General features: G+C 44.7%; 1 protein-coding gene and 1 long non-coding RNA gene across 3 annotated transcripts; one reads left to right on the top strand and one right to left on the bottom strand.

Annotated features, from left to right (window-relative positions):
- Positions 1-258: 258 nt before the first annotated feature.
- On the top strand, positions 259-14,232 carry rundc3aa (RUN domain containing 3Aa). 2 transcript variants are annotated; one of them, XM_062408652.1, is made up of 11 exons: positions 259-523; positions 8,470-8,585; positions 8,856-8,989; positions 9,075-9,160; positions 9,846-9,935; positions 10,183-10,263; positions 10,364-10,529; positions 10,605-10,762; positions 11,502-11,615; positions 12,761-12,867; positions 13,344-14,232. In XM_062408652.1, the coding sequence occupies exons 1-11, from the start codon at positions 417-419 to the stop codon at positions 13,484-13,486; spliced, it is 1,302 nt and encodes a 433-aa protein (XP_062264636.1). In that variant the 5' UTR covers positions 259-416; the 3' UTR covers positions 13,487-14,232. The 2 variants fall into 2 exon arrangements, with proteins under 2 accessions (XP_062264636.1, XP_062264635.1); XM_062408651.1 differs by having other exon boundaries at positions 8,470-8,597.
- LOC133971344 (uncharacterized) lies at positions 2,171-5,757 on the bottom strand. The gene is made up of 2 exons (XR_009924373.1): positions 5,562-5,757; positions 2,171-4,683 (listed from the first exon to the last, which is right to left on the bottom strand). It is a non-coding gene; the product is annotated as an uncharacterized LOC133971344 (long non-coding RNA).
- Positions 14,233-14,846: the final 614 nt, after the last annotated feature.

The raw sequence follows: 14,846 nt of genomic DNA, 5'->3' as shown, positions 1-14,846 counted from the left end.
TGTAAGCAATGCAAAATAAAACTATTACTAAAAAGCAGTTTGCTAAAGACCCCTTGTGCTGATTTTAATTACACCTTTAGAGCTATTTACTTTGAACTCTCATCAGTACCAAGGGCATGACGTACGCTGACTAAAACCGGAAATGATCGTTGAAATAAAAGCGCCCTTATTAAACAGTCAGCACAGTCGAAGCCAAACAAGAACAAGATGGTTTTATTTTGAAAAGTCCACCCGGAAGTGTAACATTGAACCGTGTATAATTTGCCGCTTGTTCTCCGTCCCGTCCTCCTCCAGCAGCAGCAGCGACCTCCCCGGATCCCCCCGCAGAGGACAGCGGTTTGGAGGACACTGGGCCCGCGGAGGGAGGGGTCCTGGCCTGGGCACGGATCCCGAAGAGGCCCCGGGGCCGCCGCTGGATGGAGTCGGGCTGCATGCAGACAGCAATGGCTATGGGTCTGACATCGAAAAAGGCGTCTGCCCGGAGCGTCGGCGTGGAGCGAAAAAACCTCATCACGGTCTGCAGGTACACACATCACGACACCGAGCTGTGTTCATCCGCGGATGCTCCTGCCCCCCCCGCAGAGGGATCAGCTCTCACGTATGATGATCAAATGTAAAATACTGAGCATGTGATGAGGAAATAGATGGATGCAGAATAATGGACACTAGGAAGGATGAAGAGGAGGCAGGTGTGCTCACATACCGCTGACTCTATAGATGAGAACACAGATACATTCGTTTTATATATCGTTTTAATGTCAGCACTTATATTTCCTGAATGCACTTTGTTGTCAAATTATTTTAGCATCACATATTTGTTTTGACATTTATTCCTTATCCCTCTGAAATTCCTTATAGGAGGGTCTTTTATTTTGAACAGGTTCAGACACCTGCACGAATCCCGTTCATTCTGATAAATGCACTTTCAAATGATGAAACGAGAATCAGATTAGTGGAATAATATTGAAACGGCTTCTGCCAGCATCGGTATCTCTTCTCCATCACAGTCAGGTTGAGTGTCAGTGTGGGACAAGGGCACAGTGCAAGGACTCCTCCTCTTCCTCCTTCTCCTCCTCCTCCTCCTCCTTCTCCTCCTCCTCCTCCTTCTCCTCCCATCTGTGGTCCTCGGCCCACAGAGAACCCTGAGTGCTGATGGTGAGGCTGTGATGAGCAGTCCATGGCTCCCATAAATCACTGTCATGCTGGAGCAGAGAGTTCCTGTTCACCATCCATCAGTTTAACTGTGAGCGGAGACGATCATTAACTCACCTGAGGAGAGATCCGCAGCTTCACAATTATTTTGTAAAAATGTTCTTTCCAGGTGTCGAGCTCCTCTCTGATGTAACCTTCAAATAAATATATTTTACTTTGATATATAATTAAGTAGTTACCTCCAGCTTTCTGTTTATTTGTTAGCAGGATGATGCAAAAACTACCAAATGCAATGACGCAGAACTTGGTGTAAGGATGGGACATAGGTCATAGAAGAACCTGTTATTTTTCTTAGCATTGATTTTTACTTTCTTTGTTTGTTTTTGGACATTTTCACTGATTTTCTAGAGAATATTTCCTAGCTGTTGATAAAAAAGAACCAGGCTTATGCAAGGGACTGCTTTCTATGAGTGTGAGCAATTAAGCTTAATTGAATTCAAGGGCACTGTTGAACCTTGGAGGAGGGTTATGCTTTAGTTTCCAACTTTTAGGAGCTTATGAGCTCTTAAACTGCCAGTGGTTGTGATCCTGGATCGGAGGATTAACCCTTTGTGTGAACATTGAGTTGTTAAACCAAAGAGCGAGTTTTATTGTGTTTATTTGAAGGATTTTTCAGAGCCTGGACAATTCCTTTTTATTTCAACCAACCAATCATTTCATCGCTATGATAAATCAAATTATAGTGACTTTATCCTGCTGTGCAGTATTTGCAGTATTTATATTCATCAACAGAGACTTGTAGGAAGATTGCAGCTATTACTTTGATAGTTCTGGTTGTTTTATAGTTCCCCATAAAATATAGTACAGTCACTATGGCACTCTAATTACAAGTTGACTGTGGTCATAAATAAACAGGGACAGGTATTTATGTCGAGTTTGCAGGCGCTCTAAGGAAGTGACATCATGCACCGCCCCCCCTTTCAAAGTACACAAATACAAAAACACAATAACTCTGAGACACAAGCAAGCGTTTTTATTCCAGGACCTTTTTGTCCAACTGTATTTTAGTGACACGTGTAGTGAAGCAAAAAAAACACACAACAACACCACCACACAGAGTGTATACCTGCAACAAAAGAGAAGTTCTCACAGTGGACTCACAACACAGAGAAATTAGCGTTGTTTTCAGTCAGACCTGAATGTGCTAAGATGGATTTAATCATTTTAGGCATTTTAAGGACAAACACCGGACAAGACAGAAATAAATCTCAATCAGCTCTCCGTCAGTAACACTTACTACACAGTTTCTTTCATTTCACATGACATTGATTAGGTTTCACATCGAGGGTAATATTCCTCCAGGCGTGTCAGTGTCGCTGCATGTCTCATCCTTCATGACGTTTCTGACCTATTTTCTCTTTTTCCTTTTAATGTTCTTCTTCTTGATGCCGTTCTGGTCAGAGTTCATTCAAGTAGTCATAGGTTGTTGTGAACGTGCAGTGGAATAGGAGAGAGTCTCTGAATCAGCGGTGACCCTCTGGCTGGGGCAGGATGCAGGACACAGGATCCAGGCGCTGCCGTGCCGACTGACACGTCAGCTGCTGCCACAGCTGCATTGGCTGCCTGGCGACAATAGCTAAGTCGACGTTAGTGCTTCATTAGTACACCGAGTACGCCAAGCCTTTATTTCCCCTTATACATCTGTGTATATATAAAATCTGAACCTTTCCCCCCCTTATACATATAATCAGAACACACAGATTAACATTTTCAATTCCCAACAGTTCATTTGAGGAAGTTATGACATTTTGAGGGGCGTCTTTGTCTGTTAATTTGTCACATGCTGTTGTCTCATGTTCCTCAACCCTGTCCGTCACTCGTGATCACACAACAGACAGACAAGTGAATTTGACTCGATCTTGCGCAGAAACTCTGCTTTATAGCTACTCTGGGTTTCATAACCTTGTTTGCAGTGTTTTTACGACTCATTTGAAATAGAGACACATATGTACAGCAATAGACGAGTGAGTATAACAAAGGGAAACCTGATCGAATGTTGGCACCACCACAGGGAACAGTATCTGGATGAGGCCTGGGGTCAAGGGCTAGGAGGCGTTACAACAGGAAACCAAGACTCATCATTCAAATAATAATGGCTGAAAAAAAGAAAATCTTACAACTTGAGTTCATCCAAATGATTTTAAATCCTACGTGTGTATCATCCTGCAGAGGCTGGGGCTTCACGATGAAGATGAGACATGAATATATGTGAACACCCAAAAATCCAAAAGGAATTTATTTTGATTATTTAGAGTAAAGAGAACTGGAGATATTTATCAAACCACAGTGACAGCGGTGTCGACTGGGCTGTTGCCACTAGCAACAGGTTCCATCTTAACATGGCAACAGGGTTGAGCCTTTCTGCAGCCGGGGGGGAATTTTTCATGCGGCTAAATCTGAATTTTTGTTTATATCTGAGCTGAACCGACCAATGGCGGCGTCGACAGGCGGTCACAGGGCGGTTTGTGTTACAGGCCTCATGCTGCACTCTGATGTTTGGCTAAGAGCTGCCGCCGCTGTCATCCTTGTTGACGTGAACCTAAGAGAACATAGATAGAGATGAGTGAGACTGGACAGATCTGACGTGAGGTGTCGGTCCTCGAGCTGCTTCCTATAAACAAAGGCAACAAGGGAGGGAGAGGAGGCTCGAGGAGCTACGTCCAGAGCTCTAGTGGCCGGTGGGGGAGTTGCTCCAGAGAGAATAAAACGTTCTGTTCTCTAGTAAACACTAATACATATTCACATCAGCTGGACATGCTTCTGCAAGTGGGTAGCTCTTTGTTTTTTTTATCCGAGGAGTAGTAACGGGTGACGGTTGCATCATCTTGCGACACTCTCTTACTTTTGAAGAAATAATACAAATCTTCATGTCTTGGAATAATTGTGATATTTAGGTCAATTTGTGTAACGTTTCTTTTCTTATTTTCCCTGATTTATGACACTGACATGTTTGTTAAATTACAGCAGAGATTTGTCTAGATTTGACTTAAAGTCTCTCATCAGGAGATCATCCTGCTCTCTCACCATCAGTAGCACCCTGGTAGTCCTCACTCTACCCCCCTGTCTTGCTCAAACCATCTGATTTGCACTCTTCTCCGACCGACGCCCTCACTGTCCATCGTTCCCCCTGATCCATCTACACCTCCTCTGACCACAAAACACTTTTCCCAGACACTTGTTCACAGAGGGGATGGGTGAGAGAGTGGTAGGGACACACCCTGCTGTAGTTTTTAAATGTTTACATCTTTTACTCTATTTGGATTTGGCCCGGATTATTATTCTTAATCTTAAATGTCCATCAGAGAACAAAGCTTTCTTTCTCTCTCATGGCTGTTTTGGGACGGATCCAGGACACAGAACTTCTCCCCGCAACCGTCCGGGAAGATCGGCACAGCACCGGCCGGTGTTGCACAATGCTGCAGCCAGTGAGGAGACTGCCTGTGTCATCTGATCCTGCTGATTATGCCAAGACTACAGAGAGAGACAGAAAATAAGAAGAGAAAGAGAAAGGAGTCACAGGGATGTTTACGGGGGGGAAGTGAGAAAATAAAGGAAAAAAGCCAAAAGTTCAGAGAGTTAATGTGAAGCTGTGTGTGTTTGAGGTTAGGCCGATAAATGCAGTTTTGGTCGTGTGCAGATCAAACACTCTTGTGAAAGTACAGTAGAGGGGGGGGAGGGAGAACAAGGGGGCATTGACAGAGCTGAGAGTGGGCCTGGCAGAGATCCAGGCGGAGTGAGAGGGGGCACAAAAGAAGCTTGTCAGAGGCCCGGCAGTTGTTTTTCAGTGTCAAATCGTACCAAGAGCATGTTGCTACTACACTCCAACCAATTACATTTAAGCCACGCCAGCGATTCCCCCCCCCCACCTTCACATCAAGAGAAAGCATCGTCCGTAATGCTCTTTTGGAGATAATGCTGTCACTTTATCAGGTCAGAGAGGCCTTTTGCTAGAGTTGACTTCCCTCTGTTATGATTTTAAATGCTTGGCCATTAATCATGGAGACCACACTCCCTGGGAACCACTGGGGGCACTTGATGGTTTCTCCATAACGAGGAGTTACTTGATTTTGCTGAACAAACAGGGAATTTATGAACAGCTACCCTTCTGCTCCGTGACCTTTTTGACAGAATTGTACTTTTTTCTGCAAGCAAAACGTATCTTCTCGGCAGATTCCTGAAAGCAAGACACGTCAATGTAGCATCTTTTCTAAAAACACAATATTCTTCCTTGCTATTAAACTGGCATCATAGAGCACATACTTGCAGGAGCCCTACCTAATGATCTCTACTCTACATTTAAAACCCTGACTTAGCTGCTTTGCATAAAACATTATCAGACAGCTACTGACCTGTGTTCTTGATAAATCCGGCATTATTGCAACAAGTGAAAGGCTCCAAAAGTAAATTTAATCCAGTTTCAGCTCTCAGTTGGAATAGACCCTGCTCGGCTGCTTTGGTGGTGTCTCTATGTTCTCTGTGATGGTGCCGTTTGCTCGTGACATGTTCGGCCAGTCCCCCCACCCCGCAGTGCGCTCCCCTCTCATCTAGAGCGTCTTGCGCTTGGGAAAGAAGGCTTTCCGAAACGAGGTGGTGGTGGTGCCTCTGCTGAAGGAGGCACTGCCCAGGGCGATCTTGGTCTTCCCACTTGTGATGGTGGAGGAGCCCAGGGATGTCGTGCTCTTGCCTCTGGAGATTGAGGAGTTCCCCAGGGCGATCCTGCTCTTCCCCCTCTTTATGGTGGTGTTGCCCAGGGAAAGGGCCGTCTTCCCCTCGGTGAAGCTGGTGTTGCCCATTGAGGAGAAGCTTGTCTTCCTGACCCAGATTCGACGGCGGGGTTCGGGGCTCACTCGAAGCGAAGCATCACACACTCATGCAGCACGCCCTGCTCTGCGAAACCTCACGGGGAATAGTAACATCGGCTGCAATCCAGAGAGGACCAGAATGCTAAGCGTGGATAGCACGACCCCCGTGTCGCATAATGCCCTCGTTGAGCTGGTCGACGTGGGCTCTGGAAGGCCACATACCACCCATGTGTCCCTGTGAATGGACAGAGGCAGCCGTAGGTGGCCAGAGCCTATCTGGGGAGCCCGGGACAGTGGTGCGATTGTCCCATCCCCACGACGACACCGGACAGTTGAAGGACACATTGTTGCAAAGGGGACAATCTGCGGTGACATCACTTTCTTCTGAGCCATTGTTCCCTATAGCCTCTGATTGTAAGATATTCCCTCTGTGTACGACTGTATGCACCATATAGGAAACGAAACGCATCGATTCGGATTTGATAAAAGAAAGGACGCATGTCTTCCATGTTCTCCAGATCTATTTTAGGCTGTGATTGCACCCGCCTTGCATTTGTGTTGCCCCTCCATTTGAAATATAGGTGTGGTCCCTCTGTGTCTGTCCTCGTTGACCTGTTCACAACCCATTCCAGCGATGCCCTCTTTGTTTCCCTCCGTTTTACTACATTTAGACGATTGAAAATCCCAATACAAAACGACCAAGCCAAGCAGGGTTTAGACATGTTAACCTTTTATAAGCACCGTTACATCAGTCAGCTTCTATGTAACATATGGCAGTATAGTTATGGTAATGCAGACAGACTTCAGAATATCAAGCAATCTCATCAGCTTGCACGAGTATACCACATTTATACCACTGTTGATGACTTTACATGCACAATAAACAGGAGCACAGTGCTGATGAAAAGCATTCACACACTCCCTCATTTGTGTGTCCACATACATCACGCACAGCTGTTTCACATCCCCCCCCCCCCCCCCTGCCAAGTTGACACACCGTAAGCCGTCGTCTCATCGCTGTCACATTTGCATAACACGCTCGGCACGGCTCTTGATTGCAAACCCATTAGACTCGCGACTCCCTTAGTGTGTTGGCACCTGAGAATCCTTCTTATTCTTATTGATCTGTAACTCTTTGACACACACTGATCACAAACACAGCAGCTCTTTATTCTACTAACCTGCTAAAACTGACCAGACAGACAAATCCTTGGCTTTTTTTAAGTGTGTGCAGGATTCATGTTTGAAAATTCCAGTAGACGTTGCTGTGCGTTTCTTTGCCCCTGATGAGGGTGGTTTTGACCACAGACACAGACTTGGTCCCATGAGTGAGAGTCAGAGTGGTGAGTGAGCTCGTGGTCTCCCCTCGTGTGACCGATGTTTTGCCCACTGCTATGCCGGCGTTGCCCAAAATTACTGTGGTTCTGCTCCAGGAGATCGAGGATCTGCCCCAGGAGATGGCGTACTTATTCCTCAGGATCGAAACCCTGCCTTTGGTGAAGGAGGTCTTGCTTGATGAGAATGGGGATTTCCACTCATTGTTAAAGCCTTGTTTGGACTGTTGGGATGCTTTGGGTGCCTTAGCCCTGGCTTCAGGGGTCCTTTCCATCTAGGTGGTCCTGCGCTTGGACATCAAGGCTTTGCGGAAGGAGGTTGTCGTGGTTCCCCGGGAGAAGCTGGCCCCTCCAAGAGCCACGGTCGTCTTTTGCCTTTGAATGGTAGAGTCTCCCATGGAGGTGGTGGTCACTCCCCTGAAGATGGAGGAGTTGCCCAAGGCGACTGTAGTTTTCCCCCTGGCTATGGAGGTCTTTCCCACTGCCAGGGCAGTCTTGCCCTCTGTGATGCTAGTGTTGCCCATCGAAGCTGAGGCAGTCAGCCCGAGCCCGTGTCCGATCCCCGGCTTCTAACATGCACGCTGACTCGCGTCTCTCTCGTGGTGCAGCAGGGTTTGCTTGTGAGGTCAAAAGCCAAACTGAAGCTGCACTACCAGCCCTAAATAGATCAGGCCACCATGTATAGATGAGGGGGAGGGAATTATTTGATCATTCTTCGATGCTGGCCAGTGCTCAAAGGGACACGACCCAAAGGGACCTGGAAGAACAGCGTGCACAAAGGCTTGAGAAGACAGGGGATTAATTGTATCGTTTTCATAACACTGCCAAAGCACTGAAGGGGTACATTGTACATTGTACACAAAACAATTGGGGTGACCTCAGTATGATAAGATGGCATGGTTCCCAAAAGAAGAAAAAAACCTCCCTGCTGTTGTGGCAGGGTTCAAATACAGTCGTCCATTTGTCAGCATGGATACAGTGCACGGCTGCATTTCAGAGGCTCGTGCAGCCGGCAACTGACTCAAAGTTCAAATTCCTTTCGTATTTGAAGTGAACTTTATTTCCTATTCTACTTGTCTGTCCTTTACTAATTCAAATGTCTGTGTGTGCTTCTATTTCAGATTCTCTGTAAAGACTCTCCTAGAAAAGTACACAGCGGAGCCCATAGATGACTCATCGGAAGAGTTTATTAACTTTGCCGCCATTTTAGAGCACATCCTCAGCCACCGCTTCAAAGGTAACACTGCAGGTAACATATAGCAAAGGAAAGAGATGCACAGATCAGTTCATATGACTCAGGAAGTGTGACTGCAAGAAGTTATTTAACCTAAAACTGGAATATACATCTCCTTCTTATATTACAATGAAGACATTAACCACAGAAACAAAGTGATAATGTGATAAAAAGGCCAAAGAAAATACATGGTTGCTCAGTTGGCTGTACTGTTGCCTTGGCTGCATGTTTATAGTGTGAAATAATTAATGTCTGTGTTTAAATCTTGCCCAGGTTCTGGAAACTGGTTCAGCTCAGATGGACAACGCAGTTTCTGGGAGTATCTCCGCATGGCCTGCAGCAAAGTGCAGAACAACTGCATTGCCAGCATCGACAACATAGAGAACATCAGCACATCACGAGCCAAGGCAAGAATGTCTCGATGCACAAATGGGTGTATGAAAAAAATGCATGAAAAAAAAAGCCCTCTGTTCATACTTCCTCCTCCCATAGGGCCGGGCATGGATTCGAGTGGCGCTGATGGAGAAGCGTCTCTCTGAATATGTGTCCACCGCTCTGAGAGACACAAGAACCACCAGGTCAGAGTAATGATTTAAAGGGACAACCATTGACTGTATGGACGACGCCTCTTCACTTCCTCCCACTGTCTAGAAATAAAGCGGGAATATCCCGAAAATGAAATCTTGCGCTGATTAAGTAATTGAGAGTCAGCGTTTGGAGGATAGAATCCTGGTATTAAACGTTCCACCGATACGTGCGCTCAACCAATCAAGAGTTTTCTCATCAGAAAAATTAACACGTTCACACACGTCAGTGTGATTAAAAAATGACAGACACCCTCTTTGAATAAAAAAGTATTTGAAGTGTACTTGACCTTTAGTTGGGCTCTGCTAACATGGATGGGGCAAGGTTTATCAACTACATTTCAGACAGCCACCAGGGGGCAGTCGAGACACTTTGGCTTCACTTTTGGGGAGCTGTCATGTGGTCCCTCTTTATATACAGCCATTTTTTACTCACAAACTTCAACAATGAACTGCACCTCCATGCTGGCTATGAGTGCTCACCCTAATAACTTAGTTTGTAGAAGTAGAAAAGTTGAACCTTTGGTCCACCAGGGAAATATATGCCTGCTCCAGAGGTTTAGAACTTCAGCTCTACTATAAAGTCGGTCACTAATTGGCTGCAGGCAGAATCACAATATTTTCACATAATTGGTCTAAGTGGGAGTTCAGATGTGATAACCACGTATTTACCTAACAGGAGGTTCTATGACGATGGAGCCATCATGCTGAGAGAGGAGGCCACAGTTCTGACCGGGATGCTGATTGGACTGAGTGCCATTGACTTCAGGTGAGGACACGCCCTAAAACAATAAAACAACAATTCTCATAATTTAGATGAAACATCCATAGGATAACTGATATTCAATTTCTGACAATGGATCCCTTTCACCTAAATCTTACACACTGGACCTTTTAAAGACTCTTGTGAATAAAACACTTTTCAATCTGGTTTTAAAAACTGCAATGGATGCAGCATTCTAAGTCACTAATGCAGTTTGGACAACCAGTCTGTCTTTTTGTCTCTTTCTCTGCAGTTTTTGCTTGAAGGGTGAGACTCTGGACGGGAAATCTCCAGCTATGGTTGACTACACCCCCTACCTGAAGTTCACCCAGAGGTGACCCCCACCCAGTCCATCTGGACCCTTCACCTTTAGCAGTTCACGTGTGTGCAAGTGCAAGCATTTAACCCTCGTGCCCCCTCTTGTTCTCGTGCAGTTACGACTACCTGAGCGACGAGGACGACCGCCGCAGCGTGGACAGCAGCAACAGCGAGGAGAGCGTCCCGGAGCATCCCTACATCCCTCTGGTGACTGACGAGGAGAGCTGGAGCAACAAGTGCCGCAAGATGGAGCAGAGGTTTAAGATCGTCTACGCCCAGAAGGTGAATCCATAACAACATCCATTTCTGTACCCAGTTCATGACGTCTAAATCCTAACCTTGTTTCTTGGTGTGCAGGGTTACCTGGAGGAGCTGGTGCGTTTGCGGGAGTCCCAGCTGAAGAACGTGGAGACGGAGAACAAGTGTCTGAGATCCAAGGTGGAGGAGCTGGTGGTCCAGAGCCTACAGGAGAAGAAGGAGCTGGAGGCCATCGTGCTGGAGCTACAGGCACAACTGTAAGAAAACATGTTGAGCTAATACAAATCTCCAACTAAAACCACATGCTCCAAACATCATCACAGCAGATCCTGTTTGGATGACATTCACTTATGTGTTCCTCCTCTCAAACATGTGTTCGCTTTTCACACGCGCACGTTTAGTAGCAGGAGTTTAACAAGGAAGTCAAATTGGCATTTTGAAATAACCTTATAATTAGGAGCAGTTGTCATTTTCACGTTATTGGTCTATAAACCTATTTAATGTTTCTCTATAGAAGAATAAACGAGACTTCAAATTTGATGCAGATGCCATTTTTGATTATATTGGTTTATGATGCAATGCAGAGGAGGAGGCTGAATGTTTTATACTCCAACCCATCTGATTTCAAGTGGATCACGATGCAGGGAAAACCAAATACCTGTAGGCGTGAAGCTTGGTGCCGTTACAGCACCCAGAATGCCCTAAAATCCACACTTCCCCCCATAGCTTAGGGTTAGGGTTAGTGTGTTTAGAATCATAAGAAATATGCATTTTTCTAGATCAATCCTAAATAATTTGGTCCATACAATTTTGATAAAATAAGGAGAGATTCGGACTTGGCTGAGGTGCTGCAGCTTGAAGACATTAAACTCCTACATGCATCTGAAACCTTAAAGAAGGACTCTGACAAAAAGCTTGTAAATAAAGAAATTATATATTTGTACATATTTGAGTGTGCAGATGTTTTGAAACCTTGTTTTCTCTGTGATTTACCAGCTCGTCCCTCATGCCCTGCGATTCCTCCCATCTGGCCAAAAACCTCTCCATCCCGCTGGTCAACCAGTGGTCCACCATCCGAAACAACACAGGCAATGTCAAACTGTTCCGCAGGTGAACACACGCACACATTCTGTCCGTCTCATATTTATGTCTTTTTATGCCAGTGGCTAAAGGTTGCATGTTTTCTAGTTGTCTCTCTTTCCCATTCTGAACATCACACCTCAACAATTCCTTGTGGGAATTTCTTACAAATTAGATAAAAACATTCAGTTGCACTCAAGAATGTGCTGATAAGATGTTGTAGGTCAAAGTTCAAAAGTCTCACGAATAAACACATTTTTTCTTGTGAATACTTATTTCAGGTTCACTATCAGGGAATTCCTTCAAATTTGGTACAAACGTTCATTTGGACTCTATGTGATGAGATTTTAGTGGTCAAAGGTCACTGTGACCTCAAAGAGTAAAGTTTTTGTTCATGAATGTGTTAAAAACACCTTGAGAGAATCCTTTCAAATCTTGCACAAACGTTCACATTGATTCTCAAAGTACCTGATCAGACTTGGGTTGTCTCGGGTCAAAGGTCAGGATCAAGGCCACCTCAGAAAACATGTTTGTGGGGTCTACAACATTATATCTCAAGTCTGACTTCTGGGAATTTCATTGAATTTTGACCAGTTGTTAATTGTAGCTCTACAATTAGCAGGTATACAGATAAACCTGCTAAAAAAGGAGATTGACTCATTTCCCATTGCCACTAGAGGAGTTAACCTTTCTAATATTTTTCCCCCACTGTGTCACGAACAAATCCAAACTGAGGCCCTCTCACCTCACAGTTGTCCTCCCGGGTGTCACATTTCCGACACTGTTTATTGTAACTGGAGCCAATTCGAGTCCTCTGACCCGGGAGTGAATGCCGATTATCTCCATTCCCATTTTAGACAAAAGCCAGATGTGAGTTAGTGTTACAAAGATTTTTGACCAGTAGAAAGAGAACTCAAATATGAACTGATTCGATTTCAAAGTTCACGGTGAACTCTTATGAGTCTGGGAAAAAAAGGGATGTAGACTGGAACTGCAGAAGTTGGTAGAAGCGTTGACTGCAGGGTGATAGTGTGTGAATGGAGGAAGATAAAACCTCATCTAATGTTGATTCCTAATGGATATGAAGTGTAGGAGGAAGAATACTTGCTATTAAAGTAAAGAGTCTTGTACTCAGTTATTTTATTTGTGCCATCATGTTATGTCTGTCCCACCAGGAGGAGTTTCCACAGTTTGGAGCAACTTTCTGCTGATGTCAGCCTGAACTCTGACTCCCAGAGGACTGATGGGAGACAGAACGGAGATGCTGCCTGGACGTCTGCAGGTGAACTGACATTTTAAGTGCTATCTGAGCACATCACAACAACATATTCGTTACAGTTCATACAGTAACATGATATTGAACTCATAGACGTTACGCCAGTATTACAATGTCATGAAATCGTTATGGAAAGTCAAAACTTCCATTGATTTTCTATTGGTTTAAATTCTTTTTTTCCGCTAATGATAAAGTTACATGTAGGTTCAGCTATTTTATGCCAATATACCTAACAATGTCTAAAAATGTGCTTAGCTTTACTTTCATAACTCTTGCATAAAAAGCACAGCACTACTGCCACAGTGCTCCTGCTCCAATTGGAATATTTCTACTCTTCCCAGCTGTATAAAAGCCCCTCAGTGACATCCACCCTTGCACATGTACATACTCATACAAAGGCAGGCTTGATGCCTGTTTATGGTCTTCAATGTGGGCAGCCTGAAGTATGCATTTTCATCAGCTGATCCGTTTTGTCCCTGCAGGAAAAGACAACACTCCATCCATGCTGGGTCTGTGCGGCTCTCTTGTGTCTTTACCGAGCTCCAAGTCTCTGGCGAGCCTCAAGTCCAGCGAGTGCTTGGTCAACATCAGCACTGACCCCAGCCCTGCGCTCTCGCCCAGCTAGGAGCTCCAAGCCACCCGCGAGTGAGAGTAACCCCCCCCCAGCCTGTCTGCCTGGTGATGCTGCGTTGACCAATACCCTGCTCCCACCGTCCATCCGGCTCCATGAGAATACAACACAAGAAAAGTTGTGGCACCATCTCTGGATTTTTGTACAAGTCGTCATTAAGCAGAATGGATCCATCTTGGTTTTCCCTCATCCTCTCCCACCACAACTTTGCACTATCTGTGAATCTCTGCATCCAGCATCATACCATCCCTCTGCCATACCTTTTCCAAAGCTTCAGTTTATTTCCTAAAGAAGTATTCCTCCCACGGCATCATCTCAGTGTTTGTGCGCCTTTGGCCTGCTGTTTGTGTTTTCCTCTTATTTTTTCTCGTCAAAATGTAACCAAAACAGTCCTGGCAGCTCTATGGATGCAGCCACAAACAAATAGAGGTGTGATTAAGAGATAAAGATGATCAGTATGAAGTAGAGGGACGAGTTTTTACACAGTCACATCGCTGTGCATTTCGTGTGTTTGACTGAGAGTTTTCTGGGGTCTGATGCCCCTGAAAGTGCATATCATTCCTGCTCGAGTAATCACACACCACAAACCATCATAGTACATCTATTTATTTATTCTATCAAATTGCACTCATTTGTTTCACTTTAGCCAAAACAGCTGTCTGTTCTTTTTGCATATATTAAGTGTGTTTCCTTAATTTATCTGTTTTTTTCTGTTGCAATAAACTGCCTTTTTCCATTAATGACTGTCTCTTTGTGTTTATCAGTGGAACAAGAAAAATGGAGGTCCATGCACTGCAACTGCCTTCAATGTAGTTATAATGAGATGTTTTTATGAATAATGAAGCAGTTCACATATATGGCAAATTGACTATTATTTAAACAATGCACAGAAAAAGCAAAACTCTAATTCAAAAGCAAGGACCACATGACACAACAATATTAAATGTCAAGGTAATCATGGAAATGTATATATTTGGATGTTGAGGGAAGAAGTTGTGCTCTGATCTGGTCTGAGAGGACGCACTGAAATATTGGCAAAGAGGTTTTCACCAGCTGGGAGGGAGGGAAAGGAGGATGAAGGGTTTCGGCCAGGGGTGAGAGGAAAATGGATGATGGGACGGGAAGGGAAAGGGTGGGTGGAGAAATGTGAAACAGAGTGTGATAGATTGAGAAGGAATGGCTCTACTACTATAGGCTGCAGAGAACTATATCATCCTGAGAGTCTCTTAAGTCTCGTTTATAAAATATTGCTGGTTATCCTTGTTTATTTAAGTACTTCCTTGTATTCGAACCATTCATTTGACTGCTGTAACACTGTTATCATTACTCCTCAGTTGCAGGGAGTAACTACTCA

This window comes from Platichthys flesus, chromosome 16, assembly GCF_949316205.1.
Source record: "Platichthys flesus chromosome 16, fPlaFle2.1, whole genome shotgun sequence".
NCBI classification, from domain to species: domain Eukaryota; kingdom Metazoa; phylum Chordata; class Actinopteri; order Pleuronectiformes; family Pleuronectidae; genus Platichthys; species Platichthys flesus.
Note: the sequence above shows the minus strand (reverse complement) of the source record. Positions and strands in the feature narration are given on the sequence as shown.

Excerpts from the sequence above, each read along its gene's own strand:
- rundc3aa (XM_062408651.1), top strand. The coding sequence starts at position 417 with ATGGAGTCGGGCTGCATGCAGACAGCAATGGCTATGGGTCTGACATCG. Across the intron at positions 524-8,469 it reads AACCTCATCACGGTCTGCAG|ATTCTCTGTAAAGACTCTCC; the intron begins GTACACACATCA and ends CTTCTATTTCAG. Across the intron at positions 9,161-9,845 it reads AGAGACACAAGAACCACCAG|GAGGTTCTATGACGATGGAG; the intron begins GTCAGAGTAATG and ends TTTACCTAACAG.